The following is a 19,938-nucleotide window of genomic DNA, read 5'->3' as shown; positions in this document are numbered from 1 at the left end:
ATTTGCAAGAGACCAGGTTGCCAGTGACACCAAGGCACAAAAAGGGCAACTTGACAACCTAGGGTCTTTGTTCAGCTGAGTTATCAACTGTGGGTCTTGCTGCCTTTCTGATTTCATGTTAGATTTTAGGGAGGAGCTTGGAGGAAAATGATCTGAGGGTGCTCTAAGGACTCAGAAATCAGAAAACACAACTGTTCATCTCACATCTTGCACCCCTCAAGGCTTGATATTCTAGAGCAGCCAATGCTGGACGTGCGTGATGAGAGATGCAGATCCTGCTCAGAATAAGGATGAAGGATTCTCACTGTCTCCTGCGGGAATGTAGGAAGGATCAAACGTGCCCTACTCTATCCGCAGGGAAAAGCAGAGCAAGGAATTCTCCACTCCCCTCCTGGCGGGTTTCTGCCCTTGGTCGTGGAAGTGGGATATTGTTGGGCAAGATCTCAGCGAACGCTAACACATCGCTTCGGAAGGAGTTCCAGAATTGGCTCCATCGCACGAAGCTGCCCAATGCCAGCACCGGAAAACCTCGGCCCGACACCGGCGGGCTCTTGCTGCCCTCTCCCGGGATCCGAGCGGCGGAGGCACCGCCCGGAGCCCGAGGCACCGCGGCGAGAATAGCGCGGAGGCTCTCGAGTGTCCCTGTCGCCAGGAGCTGGATTTATGGCGTGCAGCAGCGCCTGCACAACCACAGCCAGGCATTCAGCCCGTGCGTGGCGTTCCGTAACAGAGCAAAGGCCTTACCCGTGATGGGAGATGCCGGAATTCCAACCGGCTCTCGGGATGCCGGAAATACCAACCAGTTCTCAGGCTCACTCGCCTCTGCTCCGTCGGTAACAGGGGGTTCATCTTCTCCAGGAATTGCCACCCACGCTGTCGAAGGCCTGCGGAAGTAAACAAGAGAAGAGGATCACACCGTACCCAACCCAAACCCGCGTGTCGGGCTGATCATCCCGAGGATGGATCTCCTATCTGTATGAAGAGGCAATTTGGCTGGGATTCGAAGCTTCTGATGCAGCTGCTGCCCCATTGGGTGGAGGGGAGCCGGGATCATGGTCTCTCTCAAGCCTCTCTACAACAACAACAACAAAAAACAAAAAACACCAAAAAAAAAAAAACCTACAAAAAACCCCAAACACAAGTCTTTGGCCTTTCAGCATTGTCAAAAACTGTCCAACTTTGTAAACCCTGTGCCATCTCTGACAGCAGTGGTGCCTTGAAGAGATGACCAAAGTGTTTGTCACAGAATAGAGCTGTGTCAGGGGAGGGTTAGGTTGGATAGCAGAAAAAGGTTCTTCTCCTAGAGGGTGCTGGGACACTGAGCAGGCTCCCCAGGCAATGGCCATAACTGCAAGGCTGCCGGAGCTCCAGGAGCGTTTGGACAATGCTCTCAGGCACAGGATGGGATCGTTCCAATGTCCCGTGCAGAGCTAAGTGTTGTTCTCGATGATCCCGGTGTGTCCCTCCCAACTCAGCATATTCTATGATTTTTTTTCCTGATATCTGAATCTCCTGTCTCAGATTAAGGCCATTTCCCCTTGCCCTCTCACTGCGGGCACTATAGAAGAGACCGCTCCCCACCGCACTCCAGTGTCCCCCCGGTGGCTGCAGTTGCCCCAAAGGGTCCCCCAGATTGCCCCAAACCCCCCTCACCCTCTGCCCCGGCTCCCTCCCGCGGCTGTCGCTCCTCCTGCCGCCAGGGGGCGCTGCGGCGGCAGGGGCGCCGCTCTCTCCGCCCGCCGGGGCCGCGGAGGAGGCGGCGGGGCCGGCCCGGGCGGCGGCGGGAGGGACCGGGGGAGGGACCGAGGGACCGGGGCACCGGGGGTGGGACGGAAGGAGGGGCGGCGGCGGCGGGGCCGGGCCGGGCCGGGTCGGGCCGGGCCGGGCCGGGCCGGGCCGGGCCGGGAGGTGGAACGCGCGGCCCCGCGGAACCCGCCGCGGGGCCTGCGGGAGCAGCATGGCCGCCAGCCTGTGGATGGGGGACGTGAGTGTCCGGCCGGGACCGCGCGGCTTTGTGCGGGGGGCGACGGGGCTACAGGGGCACGCGGCTGGGCCGGGGGGGCGCGGGAGGCACTGACCGGCTGATACCGTCACTGACCTGCACCCGCACAATGACTGACACTCTCCCACCGACCGACTGACACCCTCTCATTGACACTCGCACTGACTGGCACTCTCACACCAATTGATGCCGTCCCTCTGGCACCGTCACACTGGCTGTCTGACACCATTACAGCAACTGACAGCCTTACGCTGGCTGACTGACACTCTCACTCTAACGCCCACACAACAACGGACAGACTGATATCCTCACAGTTCTGACACCCTCACTCTGACACCTGACACCAGCTGACCCTCTCCCTGACCGACTGACCCCTTCACACCACTGACACAGCCTCACAGCCCCTCACACGTTCAGACACACCTGAACTCCCCAAGTGACACTCACATCATACACTCCTGTGCATGCTGACATGCTCACCACAGGCTGACACACACTCAGACATAAACCCCAGCTTGACAGGCTTATTTGTGAGCAGTTATACACACACACCCCCTAGAGTGACCCTCATTGCCTGCCTGCAGCCAGGTCACAGCGAGACTTACACCAGTGTCACTGGTGGTCAGACACATGCATGGGCAGCGAAAGGTCTCACAGCTCCATACTCTTAAGAGGCACTTACTCCCATACTCACAGCGTGTACACTTGCATGCTTCAAGGATTTATCTGATGTTTTACATGCTCAGCTGCTATAGGCAGTTACATGCTTACATTGTGCAAGGCATTTACACATACTCATGGTTGTGCTGCTAATTGTGCTCACACTTGTAGGCACATTTGTATGCACCTGTCCAAGATTATCCCTCACAACCTGCCGCCTACATGCACACCTGTGGGTGCACTTACGCCCTCATAGGGATTTGTACTCCCCTACGTGCACGCACATTCAAAGCATTTGCACTTCCTGCTAGGTCCCTCATTCCTGCCTGTGTGTGTACCTGGCAGAAAGAGCAGCTGTGTGAAGCACACTCACAGGGGCTTCCTCACCCAAGAGTATCTTGATGCCCACTCACGTGCACACTGTAGGTACACTCACAATTATGCACAGCCCACGATGTTCCTTGTGTGCCCCTCATACACCTTGTGCCCCTGTGTCCTTTACACTCACTACTGAACACACTGCACTTTCACACACGTGTACTCACCCCAGCATGTTGTAGTGCTCTGCCACCCAGCCGCACTGCATGTGTGTGTGTGCTCAATGTGTTGTGGTGCCTGCATTGCTGCCACTGTGGTACACTGTGACACACACATGCGGTCCCACTGCTGCGTGCAGTGTCTTTGCTATCTGTCACACACTTGTACACACCTGTGTGCACTCCACTATGCATGTACAATGTCACAACTTCTCTGCCACCTGTTTCTTGGATGCACATCTTCCTTCAGCCCCTTTCTTGCAGCTCACACCATCACAGTCCTGCTTGCACGTAGTGTTCCTCATCTCTCACGTGTGTGTGTACACACAGCTCAACACATCCCTGAGAATCCCACTGGGTACTTCTCTTCCACACACACACTCAGCACACCCACGTTATCAAGGTGTCATCCTCTACCTGCCTCTGCTCGGGCATGGAGACTCTGGAGTCTGTTCTCCCTTTTCCCCACAGAGAGGGTTCTCTGCCACCTGTCTATGATAAAGCCCATCTTCTTTTTCATCGCTACTCTCACAAGCAGGCCGTGGCTCTTTGAGCCATATGGACATATCCAAGCAACTGGTTGTGTTTACAAATACAGCTTTCCTGTGCACACACACAGCCAGGATCACCCTGCATGGCACATCTGTGCAGAGTGGTGCTGCCTCTGCACCTGGGACAAGTCAGTTGTGCTTCACACTCACCTCCACAGGGCATCTACTGCCTTTGACACGTGCAAGTGCAGTACGGTCACCTTCTTTCACATACTGCACAATCTGTCACACACGCAAGTGGTGGAGCCACCTGGTACGTGACAGATACACAAATACTTGAGGGCTGTAGGTTACCATGAGCCACCTGTCTTACACAGGTAAATACATGGAGCTATATATATTTTATACATACATTTTTCAGCTCCATGTTACTTGTCACACACACCGCTCCCCATTCTAATTTTGGTTAGTTCCCTCCTCCAGTTTCTGTTATACACAGAGGTGCCCTGTTCACCCAGGCTCTTCGTAGTATATTTGATCCAAATTCCAGTGCCATTTCCTACTTGTCAGTACCTTACACCACTCAGACACTTGCTCTCCAGCATGTTCACATGCACTCTTACCTGCACAGTGCGGTCCTTCCCTGTGACATGAACGTGGTCAGTGCTCCCATGGGCAGGATGAAGCGTAGAGCTGCTGTGGGACGCGATTCCAGGGTTTCCCCCGAGTGTTGCCCTGGTATAACCGGGGTTGTGCGGGCAGACACAGCTCTGCAGACCCCTGCCGCAGCTCCACGGGGCAGTGTCACCTGCCACATGCCGCCCGGGGTTGTGCCACACTGTGTATCCACAGTGCTGGCCCAGCCTTTGCTTGCACCTGGGGAAGGAGCCTGCCACCTTCTCCCCTGCTCCATGTAGGAAATGCTCAGTTTGTTGCTGTATGTTTCTGAGTGGCTTTTGTCCTTCTGTGAAGCTCCCTTGTTCTCTGAAATTCATGCTGTCTCTTGGGTTCCACTTTGCAGACTGTTGAGCCTGGTTCATGCATGCCTGCTGGTTTTGAGTGGCATCGACCCTCTTAAATGAGTCTTCTTTTTGAAGTGTAAGGGTAAAATCCTTCTCAATAATGTTTTAACGGCTTAGAGGGACTTTGACACATATATTCTCTTTTTTGTAGATGCCCAAATCTAACTTTCTTTCTCTTTTTGCTTTTATAGCTGGAGCCCTATATGGATGAAAACTTTGTTTCAAGAGCCTTTGCCACCATGGGAGAGCTTGTACTGAGTGTAAAAATCATTCGAAACAGGTTGACAGGGTAACTGTTTCTGTTTGTTCTCCGAGTGTATTTGGACTGAAGCCTCGCTGTGGTCCATCCATATCAGAGTGAATTTTCCCTTTGAGTTTCTCACCATTGCTGCCACCAATATGTGAATATTGCTGAGAGCAATGGAGAGGGCACTGCTGGCTCTTCAGCCTCCCCTCAACAAACACGGTTTGGTCCACATCCTGCAGTGCTCCAGCACTCAGCCAGAGCAGTGTATGTATCTCATTCCATCCTTCTGGCTCTACACCTCCCCAGGCTTTGATTGCTAGTCTGTAGTACAGCTATGTGACGCTGGCAGAGGTGGGAAGTCAGACTCAGAGCAATAAGAGAACCTTTAAAGTTCATTTGAAATAAAATGAGTGATTTATGCAGAATAAAATAGTTTCATTCTTATTCGTTATTCTTTTAAGTGTTGTAATTTCAGTTTTCAGTAGTTTAAACTTGGGTGGGCAAATTGATAGTCAATGAAAGTGGGAAGTAAACTGTAAGCTAAACAATTTTCCATGTGCTTATCTACTTGACTTATGGTAAGTAGGGGCTGTCTCTTGAGATCTGACTTCTCTTAGGTAGCCAATATTTATACTTTAGAAAGAAGCTCTTCTATGTATTGCAACTACAGCAAATTTCTTACCAGTTATGTAAAATACAGCTTTCCTCATCAAATGTGTTTTAAGTTTATAACTTTTGTCTCTTCTCTTCTGTGTTGTATGTTCAGAATTCCAGCAGGCTATTGCTTTGTAGAATTTGCAGATCTAGCTACTGCAGAGAAATGTTTACACAAAATCAATGGAAAACCACTTCCTGGTGCTACACCGGTAAGTAAATGGGATCAGCCAGTTGAGAACCAAAACTTGGTAGGGACAGATAGTGTAGATTGTGTATTTTTAATGATTACAGATAATTCAGTGGTTAGCAAACTGGGATTCATCTTTGCTTCAGAATTGAAGTTATGACTATAAAACTGCTAATGTTCTTGCTCCGAAAATTGTTGAGAAAAAACAGTGATTTCTTTGTGACTGTCTAGATAAAATTCAAGTGTAGAAGTGTTGTGGGGTGTGATGTTTTTTATATCTAACCATTGCTGCTGTTACCAAAGTTGGACTAATCAGAAACCTGAGAAGAGCAAGGAAGAAATTAGACTGAGTATAGTGTATGTCTGCCTCAATTCTTCCATCTCTCTCATTTTGTATAATCATGGAGTCACAGAGTGGCTTGGGTTGGATGGGATATTAAAGCTTATCATATTTCATCCCCTATCATGGGTAGGAACTCCTTCCACTAGACCAAGTTGCTCTAAACCCCATCCAACTAGGCTCTGAGCATTTTCAGGGATGAGGCAACCTGAGAATTTAGCTGTGTGTATAGAGGATGAACTTGCAAGTTTACACTTTCTTTTGAATAGCATTGATTGGCAAGAGAAACATGACTTTTAATTTTGCATTGTTCTTGGCCCTTAGCAAACAGAGGTTACTCAAACCTCTTTAGAGTGGAGAACAAGACAGAGTATTGAATAATTGCAGTGGACAACTAGCATCTCTTCTACATAAAAGCTGGGTAGTTAGGGAGAAGAAGAGGAATAGGCGGAGAGGCTAATTTTAGGATGTTGACTAGAATATGTGGTAGATTAAAATGGGACGGCTGACACAGCTGTCTGTTGTACCCACAGGAGTTGGCTGCAGTAAGCTGGGGTGACTGATTCATAAAGCAGCTCTAGAATCACCTCACTTATGGTATGATATACAAAGTCAATGGATTCCTATTTCAGAGTAGTTAATACCCGGAGGAGACTGGGAAGTTCGGGTTGAGCTATTCAGTCAACATTGCTGAGAGGGTGACGTGCCCCGTTAAAAGGAGTCGATGAGAGGCCTGGAGATATCTGTTTCATGTGTTTGCTCATGATTAAGGCAAGCTGATCATCCTGGATGCTTTCTATAGTCACTGGAGAGACAAAGAGAACAAGGAGTAAGATAATAATGGAAATCTGGTTTTGGGAATACCCATCTTTCTTCACAGTTTTGTTCAAAACACAGTGCTGTGGGGAGGGATGATTTACATAACACATGGAGAGAACTACAGATGTCAGGCAGAGATCCAAAGCAGCCCAAATCAATGCACTCAGCAGGCAACTGCCCAGCTCATCCTTTGCATTTAGAGAATTTTGTTTACAGAAAACTTGAGTGTGGCTCATGCTTTTATTTCTTTTTAAATACTGAATCAGTCAAGGGAATAACAGAGAGCCATGGTGCTGGTGGTGTTTCTCTTTTCCAAGCATTGGTGTTCACAGTTCCCATCTGAGTGGCAGTACTCTCAGGTGTCTTGTTGATTGTAAACCCAGAATATTGCAATGAAGAGCAAGATCCCCCCCCAAAAAAGATCTACGTGCTTCAAATGGAATCTAAATTTTGTGTTAGCTTGTAAATAATCCACAGAAAGTTGTGTAGCACTGTGCTCCAGAGAATGCAAGCATGCAAGGAGCAGGATTATAGTCTAGAGTTGAGTCTGTGCTCTATTTCCCAAGAAGTATTTACCTGGTTTTGAGGGAAGGAAATCCATCATATGAGGGCTCTTCACTGTACTGAACAAGTACCCTGATCTTTAGGGCATTTCTGATTGTGATCTGAAATCCTGATTTTAGGATCTGAAATCCTGATCCTGAGATTAGCCCCTGATCTCTAAGACTGATTCAAAGATCTTGGTCTCCTTAGATCTTGGTCTAAACTTAGATGTAAGTTGGATAAAAGTTGCTAAAAGTCTGGTAGGTGGGGGACAGAGAGTTCCAGATGTGCCAGAGGGCACAAATGTGGTCTGCTGTGAAACTTATTTCGAAAACAAATTCAGATGCAAAATTTAAAGAGGGCTTCAGTGTCCAATGTAGTTCTTTCAGAACCCTTTGAATCTTACTAAATGTCCAGAACCAAGTATTTAGCCACACTTCCAGACTCAGGTTGGTTCCATTTTCCAGTGTGTTGGATTCTGGTCTGCTAGTGTTTGTGTTAAATCACAAAAGTCCAGTAATGGTACTGTCATTTCATTTTAAGACCTGAAAATTGGAAGAAATTTAACATTTGTTGTTTCTACCTCTGTTTACATTTTTATTTTCATTATTATATCTGTACTGATGCTAAATAAAAACGTACTTGTTACCTTAACTGGCTGGCATGAAGGCATTGAACATGTGTCAGCATTAAGTTGTATTAAATCAGCTTATTGTATTTTTCCCTAATTGCTTGAATTCACATGACAACGTTTGAATGTATGGATTCATTTTTGCCTTGTTTCAGGCGAAGCGATTTAAATTGAATTATGCAACATATGGAAAACAGCCTGATAACAGGTAAGTGCTCAATATTTAAATATTAATTTTTCCTGCTTAATGTCTCTCTATTAATTGCCTTGCAAAAAGTATTCAGAATATGTAAACTCAAAGTTCATCACTGCCAGTCTTTAGTAGAAGGAAGAGAACTTAGACTGCCAGTTTTGTGTTTTGCACTGTGTGTGGCACAGCACATTTATCCAGTGTCCTTTAAGGTATTTAAACTTTGTAGCATCAAAGTATCTAATTCATATATTATAATTTAAGATCTATATATTATAATTTAGATCTGTGTATTGGAAATAGCTTATCTATAAATGAGATATTTTTTCTTGCCGTTTTAGAAATCGGAAATATCCTGTGAGTAATAAGCTTGGAAATAATCTTTAAATAAAAAGCAGTATTAAGTTGATTGGTTGTGCTGCTTCAATTAACTTGAAAAAGCAGTGTCAATCGAAATTTTAGTTAAGCAGCTTAACTAGTGGCATTTAAATTCTCCATTAAATGGTCTTTTAGTATCACTCTTCTCTGAGTTCAGATATTTAGGCTAAATGGTAACTGTCACTACTGCGCTACTGTCACTCAGCATGTCCCTTTTTTTTTTCTTAATGATTATATTTAAGATGTTCTTTTGATTTCTTTAGTCCAGAATATTCCCTTTTTGTTGGAGATCTGACTCCTGATGTGGATGATGGGATGCTGTATGAATTTTTTGTTAAAGTTTATCCATCATGTAGAGGTGGAAAAGTTGTTTTGGACCAGGCAGGAGTATCCAAGTAAGTTGTCTTTTATTCACATTTTTTTTTTTTTTTACTTCACATGTTGCAACAGGAAATATAGAATACAGCAAGGGGAAAAATATTCTTTTAGCATAGATTTTAGTAATCTTAAAATGTAGTGGTTTTGGCTGTTCAGTCTGCAGTTTGCTTGAGTTTTGATAGGCACCATGGGTATTTTCACTCCTCTGTCAGTGTGAGGCCCTTTGTGTGTTATTGCACTTCTTAAAATGCTGAAAAATATCTTAAGTAATCTTGAAACACTCTCTTCCTGGACTCTTGCATGGAATTATGCTTTACAAACTTCAGGCTATTGAGTGCATATTCCTGTGAGAGCTGTATGTGTTTTCTTTCAAATAGGGTAGGGCACACAAAGCTATGATTCACTGTCAAGTTCTCAGTAGCTGCCTTGTCTTTTCTGAAAATGTCTTGCTAAAAGTAGGTAACAAGTGGTCAGATCTCTTAATGTAATTAAAACATTTTCTAAATAACACGAAATTAAGCTGTATTTTCCAGAGAAGGAGCAGTTGGTGAGCATCCTTGTTTTCGAAGCAGAGCATGGCTCTGTGAAGCACAATTTTGTGATATAACACCTCTGAGAATGTTGGGATAAGATATAGTTATGGCTGTAGGTCCCTCCACCTTCTCATATGTGGTTTCTTAGTCTTAGGTTGGTTTCTGGAGGTCTCTGGTCCAGCTCCTACCAGGACTGCAGCCAGCGCTAGATCATATCATCCATGGATTGTGTAGCCTGGAAAACCTCCCAGGATGGAGTTAATTCAGGCTGTCTGGGCAGCCTGTTCCAGAGCTGCACTTCTCCCCAGTGATGAAGTTCCTCTTCATGTGCATCTTGAACCTCTTGCAGAGCTACTTAGTCTCTCTGGCTGTTGTGTCCTCATGCTGTCATTACCACCTCCCCTGGGACTGACACTGCTGGGCTGGGCTCTGTGTGCCTTCTGCTCTTCCTCAGTGTAAACCCCACAGTTCCTGTTGTGCTGCACCTGCTTCAGTCTTTGTCTATAGAACAGGTGTTGGTGCTGCAGGTTGGACTATTGCTGCAGGTTGGGTTTGGGAGCTGTGCATAGGTGCAGACCTCAAGGAAAGGTAGCTGCTGAGTAGCTTCCCAAGCTGTGGTAGCTTGAGAAGCTGGGGAGGAGCAGGGACTTAAGAGTCCTGTTTCTGGGAAGAGCAAAGCTGTCTCCCGTGGCAGTGCCAGAGTGTTGGTGCCAGGGGCTTTGTTGGGACTTGTGCAATTGCTCAAAGCTGAGGCATCTGCAGGTGTCAGTGTGATGTGAGAGAGGAGCTTAGGGCTTGTGGACATGCCCAGTGAAGTCCTGGCCCTTCCAGCCAGGGCTGGTGGATCAGGAAGGCCTCCTCCCAGCACCTCTTGTCCAGACAGGAGAGGAGCTTGGAGCATGGTGCTCTGGTGCTGTGCCTACTTCTCTGGTCTCTGCTGAGGGTACAGGTGCTGGGGCCTTCCAGACTTCAGGGGCAGGACAGAAGGTCTCCAGGGAGGTCCTGGCCAGGAAAAAATTATTTCTTTCCTTACCAGTGGTTTAGCCATTGGTGTGGACAAGCTAAATGTGTGGAAGAGTTGGAAGAATCAGTGTCTGGAAGACTTGGAAGAATCACTGTCTCCCTTGCAGCACCCAGCATCTATTCCTGTACACTGCATCCATCTCTATCCGTTTCTGTTTTGGAACTGCCAGTCTTCCCAGTTTCTCTTACACACTCCTGGTCCCATCTGAAAATCTGGAGGAGTCTTTTGGCAGCTTAGAAACTTAGTTGGGTTTGTGTGTGAACACCTTAAACTGACTTAGAAGTTGACTTTCACTGGATTAATTTGCCATAGTCGTTTGGCAGAGGGCAAGTTAAATGAACGTCAGTCTGTGTAGAGTTTTGCTTGTGTTTAATAATCTAGTTTCTATGTAGATAAGTCTAAGCTTTGATCTGGTCTTTTTGTGAGGAAGATACATCCATACCTGTGTGTGTATATGTATATATATATTTTAATTTTTTAAAATATATATATATATATATATACATATAAATAAGATATTTATATATCTTGTGTGTGGAACTTGTTGTGCAAGGTACTGCCTTTTCTGGGGCATGAACTGCTCTGAAATAGCTGCCAGTGGGGACCTCCCTTGAGTAGTACATGATGCTGCTTTCAAAATAGAACATAACTTGGCGTTTAGCAGTTCCCACAGAATAGATAATGCACTGTAAGTTTACACCCTTGTTATGGCTCATTCTTTTCCCCAGGTAGACAAGCCCTTCCCTCCCAAACTTCTTCCTTTGCTTAGATGGATTCCTCTTACCCTCCCACATCTAAGTCTTTGATCTTTCTGCTGTGTTAGGCAGCCCATCCCATGATGGGATCCTGGCACTGCCCTCTTGGATGCTGTTGCATTGCTTCTGACTCACTACAGCATCAGAATCCCACGCAAACAGGACTGTTGGGGTTGGAGGGAGTTGGAGTTTTCTGTCTGGCTGACGTGCAGTGCTGCCACATCACAATGAAGGCTTGTTGCAGAGTCCAGGGGTTCTGGATTGATATAACAGTCTTTTCCAGCCAGGTCTTATAAGATCTTGGAGATCTATATCACACCCGAGATAGCTCAGCCACCTCAGATGGCATAAAATTAGCAGGATGGCTTCTGTGGCAGTGTTGGAAACACAATAGTTTTAATGAAAGGCAAAATAACAAAGCTCTTTACAGAGAAAATCCGAGCCAGGTGTAAGAGGCTCTTGCTCCTGGTAAAACACCTCATAAAAGCTATTAGTTTCTTTTGTTGTCTTCTTTTTCTAGTGAATTGCTTGGGCGGGACTTTTTGGCTTCTGTCCAATTGGCTATCTTTAAGTTTGAGGTGAAGTCCCCCAGGTCCTATGAGGTGTTTTTTTACCTAATTGAGGAGAGAAACTTCTGGGCTTTTTGCATTTTTAAGGAGACAAAAGATAATTTTGTCACTCCGTCAACAGGGGGCACATTCCTACACTGGATGTACTGTCCCCCCATTCCAGCTGTGCTTTTGAGATTATCAGTTTCCTCCAAGCAGAGATTTGGGGCTTTACCATGTGTCAGTTCACACATTTCAGCATGGCTTGTGTCAGCTCACTTCCAGTTCCCCAGAATCCGCTGGCACAAGAACTACATTGTTACATTGACAAGCCCTCCGAAGTACTGCCAGAGCTTGGACGTGTGGCTTCAGGCATTCTGGAAAAGCAACTGAAACGCAGAATAATTTGATCTTTCCCAAGAGCAGGGACAACAACCCTAATGAACCTTTTTGTTCACTGTGTTTCCCAAACCAAATCAAACTTCGCCGTAACTAATTTTTATAATGTGGCATTGCTCTTTGGGGTTGGTTTTATGTGAGTTTTTCTATGTCTCTGCAGAGGTTACGGGTTTGTGAAATTCACAGATGAACTGGAACAGAAGAGAGCGCTGACAGAGTGTCAGGGAGCTGTGGGGTTGGGCTCTAAACCTGTACGCTTGAGTGTGGCTATACCAAAAGCGTGAGTAGAAGAACAGCTGGACATTTATTTGAAAAATCACATCTGGTTTTAAATGCCTTTTAGTGCTTTGGGTACATGTCCTGGATGTGGCCATCACAAAATGAAAGAATACCCATGAATAAGGGGTGTATCAAAATGCCCAGGAGTTCAAAGAAATTATAACATTAGCTCAAGACTAAGCATTTTACACTGTTTTGAATTGTATATATTGTTAAATCCGTACACGTGTGCACACACTGTAGTTAAATATGATTGTTTTTAAAATGTATGTTCCTTTGCATTAAATTGAAATCGTTTAAATCTTCTTAACGATGTCTGGATAGCAAAGCTCAACTACCTTGCTAATTCTCTTATGATGTCTACTACACATAAGACTTTTGGGGCAGGGATTAACTTTTTTTTCTGTGTTTGTTCAGAACCTGATACAATGAGATCCTGGTCTGACTTGGGGCTCGTAGCACTAGGGTAATACGAATCATAGTAATTGCTCCCTATTTGAATAATATTTAGATTTTCAGTGACCTCATAAGGCTTGGGGGGGGGGGGGAAAGGAAGAGAAAAGCAGAAAAAATGGGTGCATTGTGGTGAGAAGATTGATGTTTCCTTCTTCCTGCTTCTCACTAATTTCATCATTAGTAGAAATAGCTTTATGTGTGACATATTTTCATTTCCAAACAATATTTGTCATCTCATTATTTCAAATCTTGGTAGTTAGGTGGAATGATGTTCCTTGGGAATGCTGCCACTTCATAAAGTGGCAAGGAATAGAAATTTTAGTCAGTTCTCAGGGTATTTAAGTTTATTTTTTGATTACTATTACTTTGTATTTCATGAACTTTCTCAAGTCTGTGCATTGAACATCAGTTCAGAGAGAAAGGGGACAAGTCCTTGCTTAGGTTTCTGTATGACAGTGGCAGAAGGGAAAGTTTTTTTCCATTCTTACAAAAGAAAACGTGAGGTTTTTTGCCAGGCTTTAAGTCTTTAACTCTTCATGTAAAGCAGGACTCAGGGCTTTCTCTCAGAAAGTTGCAGATCACTTAAATTCATCCTCTTTACCAGACAGAAGAAGGGACTCCAGTATCTGGATTGTGGTTCAGGATTGTTCTAAACTGAAGCTCATAGTCCTGAACTCTTCCCTTCCCAAAGCCAGGAAGTGATATCCAATTAGCTCATAAAGAATGAAAGTCATGTTTATTAATGAAGAGGAATATGAATACAGGAAAGGGTATTTAAATCACTTCTTTATGCAAATAATAAATATTGCTGCAGTAAATAGTGAATATATTTTCAAGATTGAAATTTGCTTGTTAGACTAAACCTTGTATCTTTACCACATTGTATCTTAAGCTGTTTCACTGCTTTTTTCATACTTGTTCTATTTTATTGCAATTTTAAAAAATGGTTTATTGCTGTTTTATTGCTATTTTTATCCTGCTTTGTTTTTGAAGTAATCGTGTGAAACCAATGGAGTACAATCAGATGTACAACTATAATTACAACCAGTATTACCAACAGTATCACAACTACTACGCTCAGTGGGGGTACGACCAGAACACGGGCAGTTACAGCTACAGCTACCCCCAGTATGGCTACACGCAGAGCACCATGCAGGTAGGGCAGCGCAAAACCACAGAGCTTGAAAGGTGGGATGGGAACATCTCATCTTCAGTTCTGAGAATCATAGAATGTCCTGAGCTGGAAAGGACCCACAGGAATCATTGAGTCCAGCTCCTGGCCCTGCCCAGGACACCCCAACAATCCCACCCTGTGCCTGAGAGCATTGTTCAAATGCTCCTGGAGCCGAGGCAGCCTTGGGACCGTGACTATTCCCTGGGGAGTCTGTTCAGTGCCCAAGCTCCTTCTGGGGGAATAATCTTTTCTGGATATCAAGCCTGACCTCCCCTGACACAGCTCCAGCCATTCCCTTAGGTCCTGTCCCTGGTCATGGAGAGCAGAAATTGGAGCTGTCCCTCAGGAGGAGCTGCAGACCCTAATGAGCTCTGTCCTCAGTCTGCTCTGCTCCAAACTGAACACACCAAGAGATCTTAGTATATACCTCTTAATAATGAAGTCTTAATATCGCTACTATTTAGTGTTTAGCCCCTGGTGTGTCCTGTTGCATTATGGAGAGTATATTGCTGAGGTAAAAAAAAGTCTGGAGGACACAAAAGGTCCCTTAGTACAGTTGTGATGGTAGAAGAGTATAGGTACAGGCAGTGCTCGGAGTGCCTTTGGGATCCTTCATAAGCTTTGTTTTAAAGGATAGAACACATCAGAACAGTCACCCCACTTCAACCCTGGAATTTCAAGAACTGCCTCTGATAGAAGTTTAGTGTAGGGTCTTGCCTGTGGAGTGTTAGGAATGGAATACAGGCTTAGGTGTGAAAAATTCTGTTCTAATAACTCCAGTATAAAAGTCAGTCTCTGACTGTACTAATCAACAAGCAATGCTTGCAAAAGAAAAGATAATTATCCACTGTCCTAAGGGATTTGTTTTTCCTTGCAGACATATGAAGAAGTTGGTGAGGATGCGTTGGAAGGTATGTTTCTCAAATTGAAGTTGTCTGTATGTTCTGCACTGCTTGGAGATAGACTTTCTCATATTGGCCCTAATTTCAATTTATAATATACCTTTATCTTTGAGTAAATCTGAGAACATTTGTGAGTCACTGTCACCTAGAACAGTTGCATCCTGGTTTTACTGTTGCTGCTCCTATTCTGAACCTGGTGAGGACTGAAACTCTTTGACTTTCCCAGCACTGAGATTTTAACCTTCTGTAGTACTGAAATTGTTATCCTTTTTTTACTAGGGTTTCTTTTTCTGATATGCTACCAAGAAAAAGGTAGATATTCTGGTGTTCTATAAAATCCTGACATTTAGAGCCCAGAATACTTCGTTGTGCTTTTAGTTTACAAGTAAAAGGGAATAATATTAGTCACCACACTGATAAAATATTTCAAGCAGTTGTTGCTTGAAATGGGTCACTAAACCGGATTGGGGTTTTAGATACCTGTACAAGTAGCTTTTATTTATTGATGCATGAAACTATAATTTCATGCCAGCCATTCCAGATTTCTGTCTTAAGTGCAATATGCACTATGCAGTGTATCTTACTCTATTCTTAAAAAACAAAAAAATTAAAAATAGTAACAGATCTACAGGATTCACAGGTATGCATGATGATGTGTGTGGAAGCTGTTAAAAGCATTCTAGGAGAGTTTCCCTTTTGCTGAACCAAACATACCAGGACTAGAATTGGGATATCTCTGGATATTTCTTTTCCTGGTTGATTAAATGAAAGATTCGTACCTTTGTAGGAAACTGAATTAATGTATTGTCACTGTATCATTCCTTTTCCTTAAATCTCTTCTCCTGTAATGTGTTACAATATGACATAGCTAAAACCAAACATAGAATCCTGGAATGGTTTGAGTGGAATGGAACTTCTAAAGCCATCTTTATCCACCCACTGCCATGGGCAGGGACACCTTTCACTTAACCAGGTCACTCCAAGCCCTGTCCAACCTGGCCTTGGACATTTAAAGAAATGGGTCAACTACAGCTTCCCTGAGCAACCTGTGCCAGGGCCTCACCTCCCTCACAGGGAAGATACATGTTTATAAACATTTTGTTCCTGATGTGTTTTAGAGTCTTCCCAATCCTTCAGCTTTGTACTAAGAGTCATTCACTGACCTTTGTGATTGCTCTGATAACCTGAGCTTTGGGTTGCTGGTGTTGTCAGGTGAGCTTTACACCCTACACCATCACTGTGCATTCAGAGCGGCAGGATTGGATCTGCACGCTTGTTGTCCAGCTCCAAAATGCTTTCCAAACATTTGTTCTACATGTAAAATAGGGCTATGCTCACCATGATGCTGTGGTGCCACTGACACTCCCTTCATTCCTAGCTGTGACTCCAGCTTTGAACTGCTGGAGGCTTTGGCAGATGAGCTCTGGTGGCTGCTTGCAGCAGCACAGAATGTTCCCATCCATCCATCCATCCATCCATCCATCCATCCATCCATCCATCCATCCATCCATCCATCCATCCATCCATCCATCATTTGTGACCTCACAGTGGAGGGAGCTGAAAGGAATGTGTCCCTGCCTCTGTTTCTGCCCTTCTCATCAGGACAAACCCCTTCTGGCAGTGCAGGTGGCTGCACTGGGCTGAGAGGTGCAGTTGTGTGTTCCCTCCACTGGCTCTCCTGTGGGCCAATCACTGTTGTCAGAAGGGACATGTTTTTGGATGTAGTTATTCCTTATCTCATTGCAGAGAAATTGAATAGGACTGATTGGGTCAAGTTTATGATTGGGCAAGTGCTGGGAATGTTTGGTGACTCACAGAATCACAGAATACTTGGGGTTGGAAGGACCTCTGGAGATCATCCAGTTCAATTCCCTGCTAATGCAGGCTTACATAGAGTATGGGACACAGGAACACATCCAGGTGGGTTTGGAAAGTCTCCAGAGAGGGGGACTCCACACCCTCCCTGGGAAGCTGTTCCAGTGCTCTGCCACCCTCCATGAAAAGAGCTTCTTGTTCATGCTGAAGTGGTTGCTCCTTGTCCTGTCAGTGGCACCACTGAAAAGAGTCCGGCACTGTCCTCTGACACCTGCCCTGGAGATATTGAGACTCCCCCCATGTTTGTTTTAATATACCAACTTGTTTACAGGGTGTATTTTTTTCTGAACACCTTTGATGCGTGACATATTTTCTGTCTTTCCTCCCATAGATCCCACACCTCATTTAGATGTCCATGAAGCAAACAAGCAGTTTATGGAACAGAGTGAAGAGCTCTATGATGCCTTGATGGACTGTCATTGGCAGCCTTTGGACACTGTCTCATCAGAGATCCCAGCTGTGTTATAACCTCGTTGCTGAGGTGTCTGTGAGATCCTCCCAGTGCGCTCCAGACTGTTACACTGCCCCGGATCCTGCACTTGTGAGGGGTGGCCCTTTCCCCACCCAGGCCAGGTACTCGGAGTACAGGAGGACTGTGGCCTTTCCTGTAGAGAACAAGTATTGTAGGAGCATCACGGTAACCTTTATTCATGGTGAAAATTAGAACTGCGACAATTTTATTCCTTTTGTCTTGAAATGAACTCTTAATATTTACTGGGAATTGTAATTTATAAACTTTCAACAAGATGGCACAGGAGAGAGACTCTACTCCATCGTACAATAAAAAAGTTGGTCTTTTAAGTAAAATTACCCTTTGCAATTTGGTTCCTGCCCATCTTTCTGCTTTGCTGCCCATTCAGCTGTCTTAAGTCATTTGACCCAACGCTCATGAATGTGTTATTTCAAAAAAGACCATTTTTAGACACCACTAAAATATCTCAAAATCTTTCCAGTGACTGGGTAAGGTTGCTGTAACTTGAGCATGGGATGAAAGCTTATGTTGTGGTTAACTTAAGCTGTGATCTTGAGCTTGCAAGTTTGATATTCTTAAGCAATCGACCCAAAGAGCACGTTGGAGAGCAAAGGCAGAAAGGAGTGTTATAAAGCTTTTACCTGGTGGTATTTTGCACACCTGGCCTGCTTCTTCACCTGTGTATGAGGAAATAATTCCCCATGAACCAGCAGTGTAAAACACTTTTTCCAGCAACCATATTTAAATGTTATTTTGTGTATCATGCCTATTTTTTTTTTCATTGTGGACACACCATGATGGTCTCATTGAGATGATGAGATTTTGTAGTGTCTTCCACTGTCCAGTCAGAGTGAAACTTAAGATCTTGCAGCAAAAACGGGTCAGAGCAATTGCCTTGATATATTGTGCAACAAATGGTTGTTAACTTGGAAAGCGGTTTTTTACTGGATGTTGTATAAGCTGAATGGACAAGCAATATATTTAAACTGATATGTTGCATTAGAGGTGAAAGTGAAAATAATAGCACTTATATACATGTTATAAGCCCTTTTTCAGGCTTTTGTGCCTTAAACTCTTGGAGAAATAGGAACAGAGAAACTACCTGTAATAAATGTCTATCCAAGGAATAGTTTGGTAACTGAAATTGCTACTGCAGAGCATTTCGTTGCCTCCCTGCCCATGTTGATGCAGAGATTTACGATAAAATTTAAATACTTTGATAAAGTTACTTCTACTACACCTTTGTTTGTGTCCATAATTATGACCTATTTGTCAGTCTGTGGTCTCTTTTTTATCAGCTGGAAGTGGGATGTGAGGGGAATGGTGATGTGACTGGAGTTAGGTTATTCCTAATGAGTGACTAGAGGAACTAGAGGGCTGCTGGACTCCTGCGTTCTCATCTGCTGTGAATTTTCCTCGTGCTGTGCCCCTGACTGTGCTGCTGTCTCACCTTCAGTTGCTCTGAATGTAAGGAAAGGAATGTTCCCTGCGTATGCCAGGAGTTTCGGAAGCAGCAGAAGTGGAAGAGAGCAGAGCTTTATATCCTCTGATATATCCACTCAGCTCAAGACACCACCTCTTCTTGGGAAGTTCAGCAGAGTGACATTGCAGAAATTATGTAAAGAAGGGCATTTAAAACACTTTTTAGATCATTCTGTTACTATGCTGCCCTGTATGCCTGCCCTTCTCCTATTTTGGAGTTGTCTTTTCCTATCCCCCATGAATTTTGGCTTTTACAATGTGGCCATCCCATTTTCCTCCAGAGGATGAAGCTGCATTTATTTATCAATATAAATTTATTCTGCTGTTCTCATCTGCCTAGCATTGCTGTCTGTGGAGTATTCCCTAATGCCTGGGTAAACTCTTATCTATACAGGTCTGTCTCTAGAGGAGAGGGGAGCAGGTTATCAGGGATCAGACAGCAACCCTGTGGGAAAATCCTTTTGCTCTCTGCTTTTGTTTTGTGGTGGAAAGAAAAATGGTAAATATGAATCCAGCCCATCCTAACCCCTAATTCCTGGAAGAGCTGGGCATGTACAGACCCTTGTGAGGAATAATTTGGGAGTGCAGAAGCCAGCAGAGATGACCTGCTGACTCCTGTTTACTGGTGCTGCAGAGCTTAAAATAGCTCCAGCTTTTGTTTCAGGAGAGAGGTTGATGCAAGGCTCTGGGCTTCATTCCCTGGAAGTATGAGCCAGGCTTTTGGGGTTGCTTGGGAGAATCTCAGCCAAGGTTGTTTGGAGCTGTTAAACCTCTGCATTATTTGGGTTTGTTTTGGTTTTCTTAATATCACTTACTCATCTTAATGTTCGTTTTCAGCTCCTGGCCATTATTGCTGTGTCTTATATAGTCTTATATATAAAACGAGAGACTTTTCTATGGAGCTAGAAAACAGCCACCTCCTGGGATTTGTAAGGTTTTCCTTGTGGAATCCCAGTTA

General features: G+C 44.7%; 1 protein-coding gene across 3 annotated transcripts; it reads left to right on the top strand.

The window, feature by feature from the left end:
* The first annotated feature begins 1,897 nt into the window (after window positions 1-1,897).
* TRNAU1AP (tRNA selenocysteine 1 associated protein 1) lies at window positions 1,898-18,737 on the top strand. 3 transcript variants are annotated; one of them, XM_063177705.1, is made up of 10 exons: window positions 1,898-1,984; window positions 4,711-4,787; window positions 4,903-5,000; window positions 5,725-5,824; window positions 8,291-8,343; window positions 8,967-9,098; window positions 12,501-12,620; window positions 14,069-14,231; window positions 15,127-15,160; window positions 17,358-18,737. In XM_063177705.1, exons 3-10 carry the CDS (start codon window positions 4,915-4,917, stop codon window positions 17,492-17,494), a joined length of 825 nt encoding a protein of 274 aa, XP_063033775.1. In that variant the 5' UTR covers window positions 1,898-1,984; window positions 4,711-4,787; window positions 4,903-4,914; the 3' UTR covers window positions 17,495-18,737. The 3 variants fall into 3 exon arrangements, with proteins under 3 accessions (XP_063033775.1, XP_063033776.1, XP_063033774.1); XM_063177706.1 differs by having other exon boundaries at window positions 4,711-4,793; XM_063177704.1 differs by lacking the exon at window positions 4,711-4,787 and having other exon boundaries at window positions 1,900-1,984.
* The last annotated feature ends 1,201 nt before the right edge of the window (window positions 18,738-19,938 follow it).

The sequence above is a fragment of the Melospiza melodia genome, chromosome 27 (assembly GCF_035770615.1).
Source record: "Melospiza melodia melodia isolate bMelMel2 chromosome 27, bMelMel2.pri, whole genome shotgun sequence".
Classification (NCBI taxonomy): domain Eukaryota; kingdom Metazoa; phylum Chordata; class Aves; order Passeriformes; family Passerellidae; genus Melospiza; species Melospiza melodia.
Note: the sequence above shows the minus strand (reverse complement) of the source record. Positions and strands in the feature narration are given on the sequence as shown.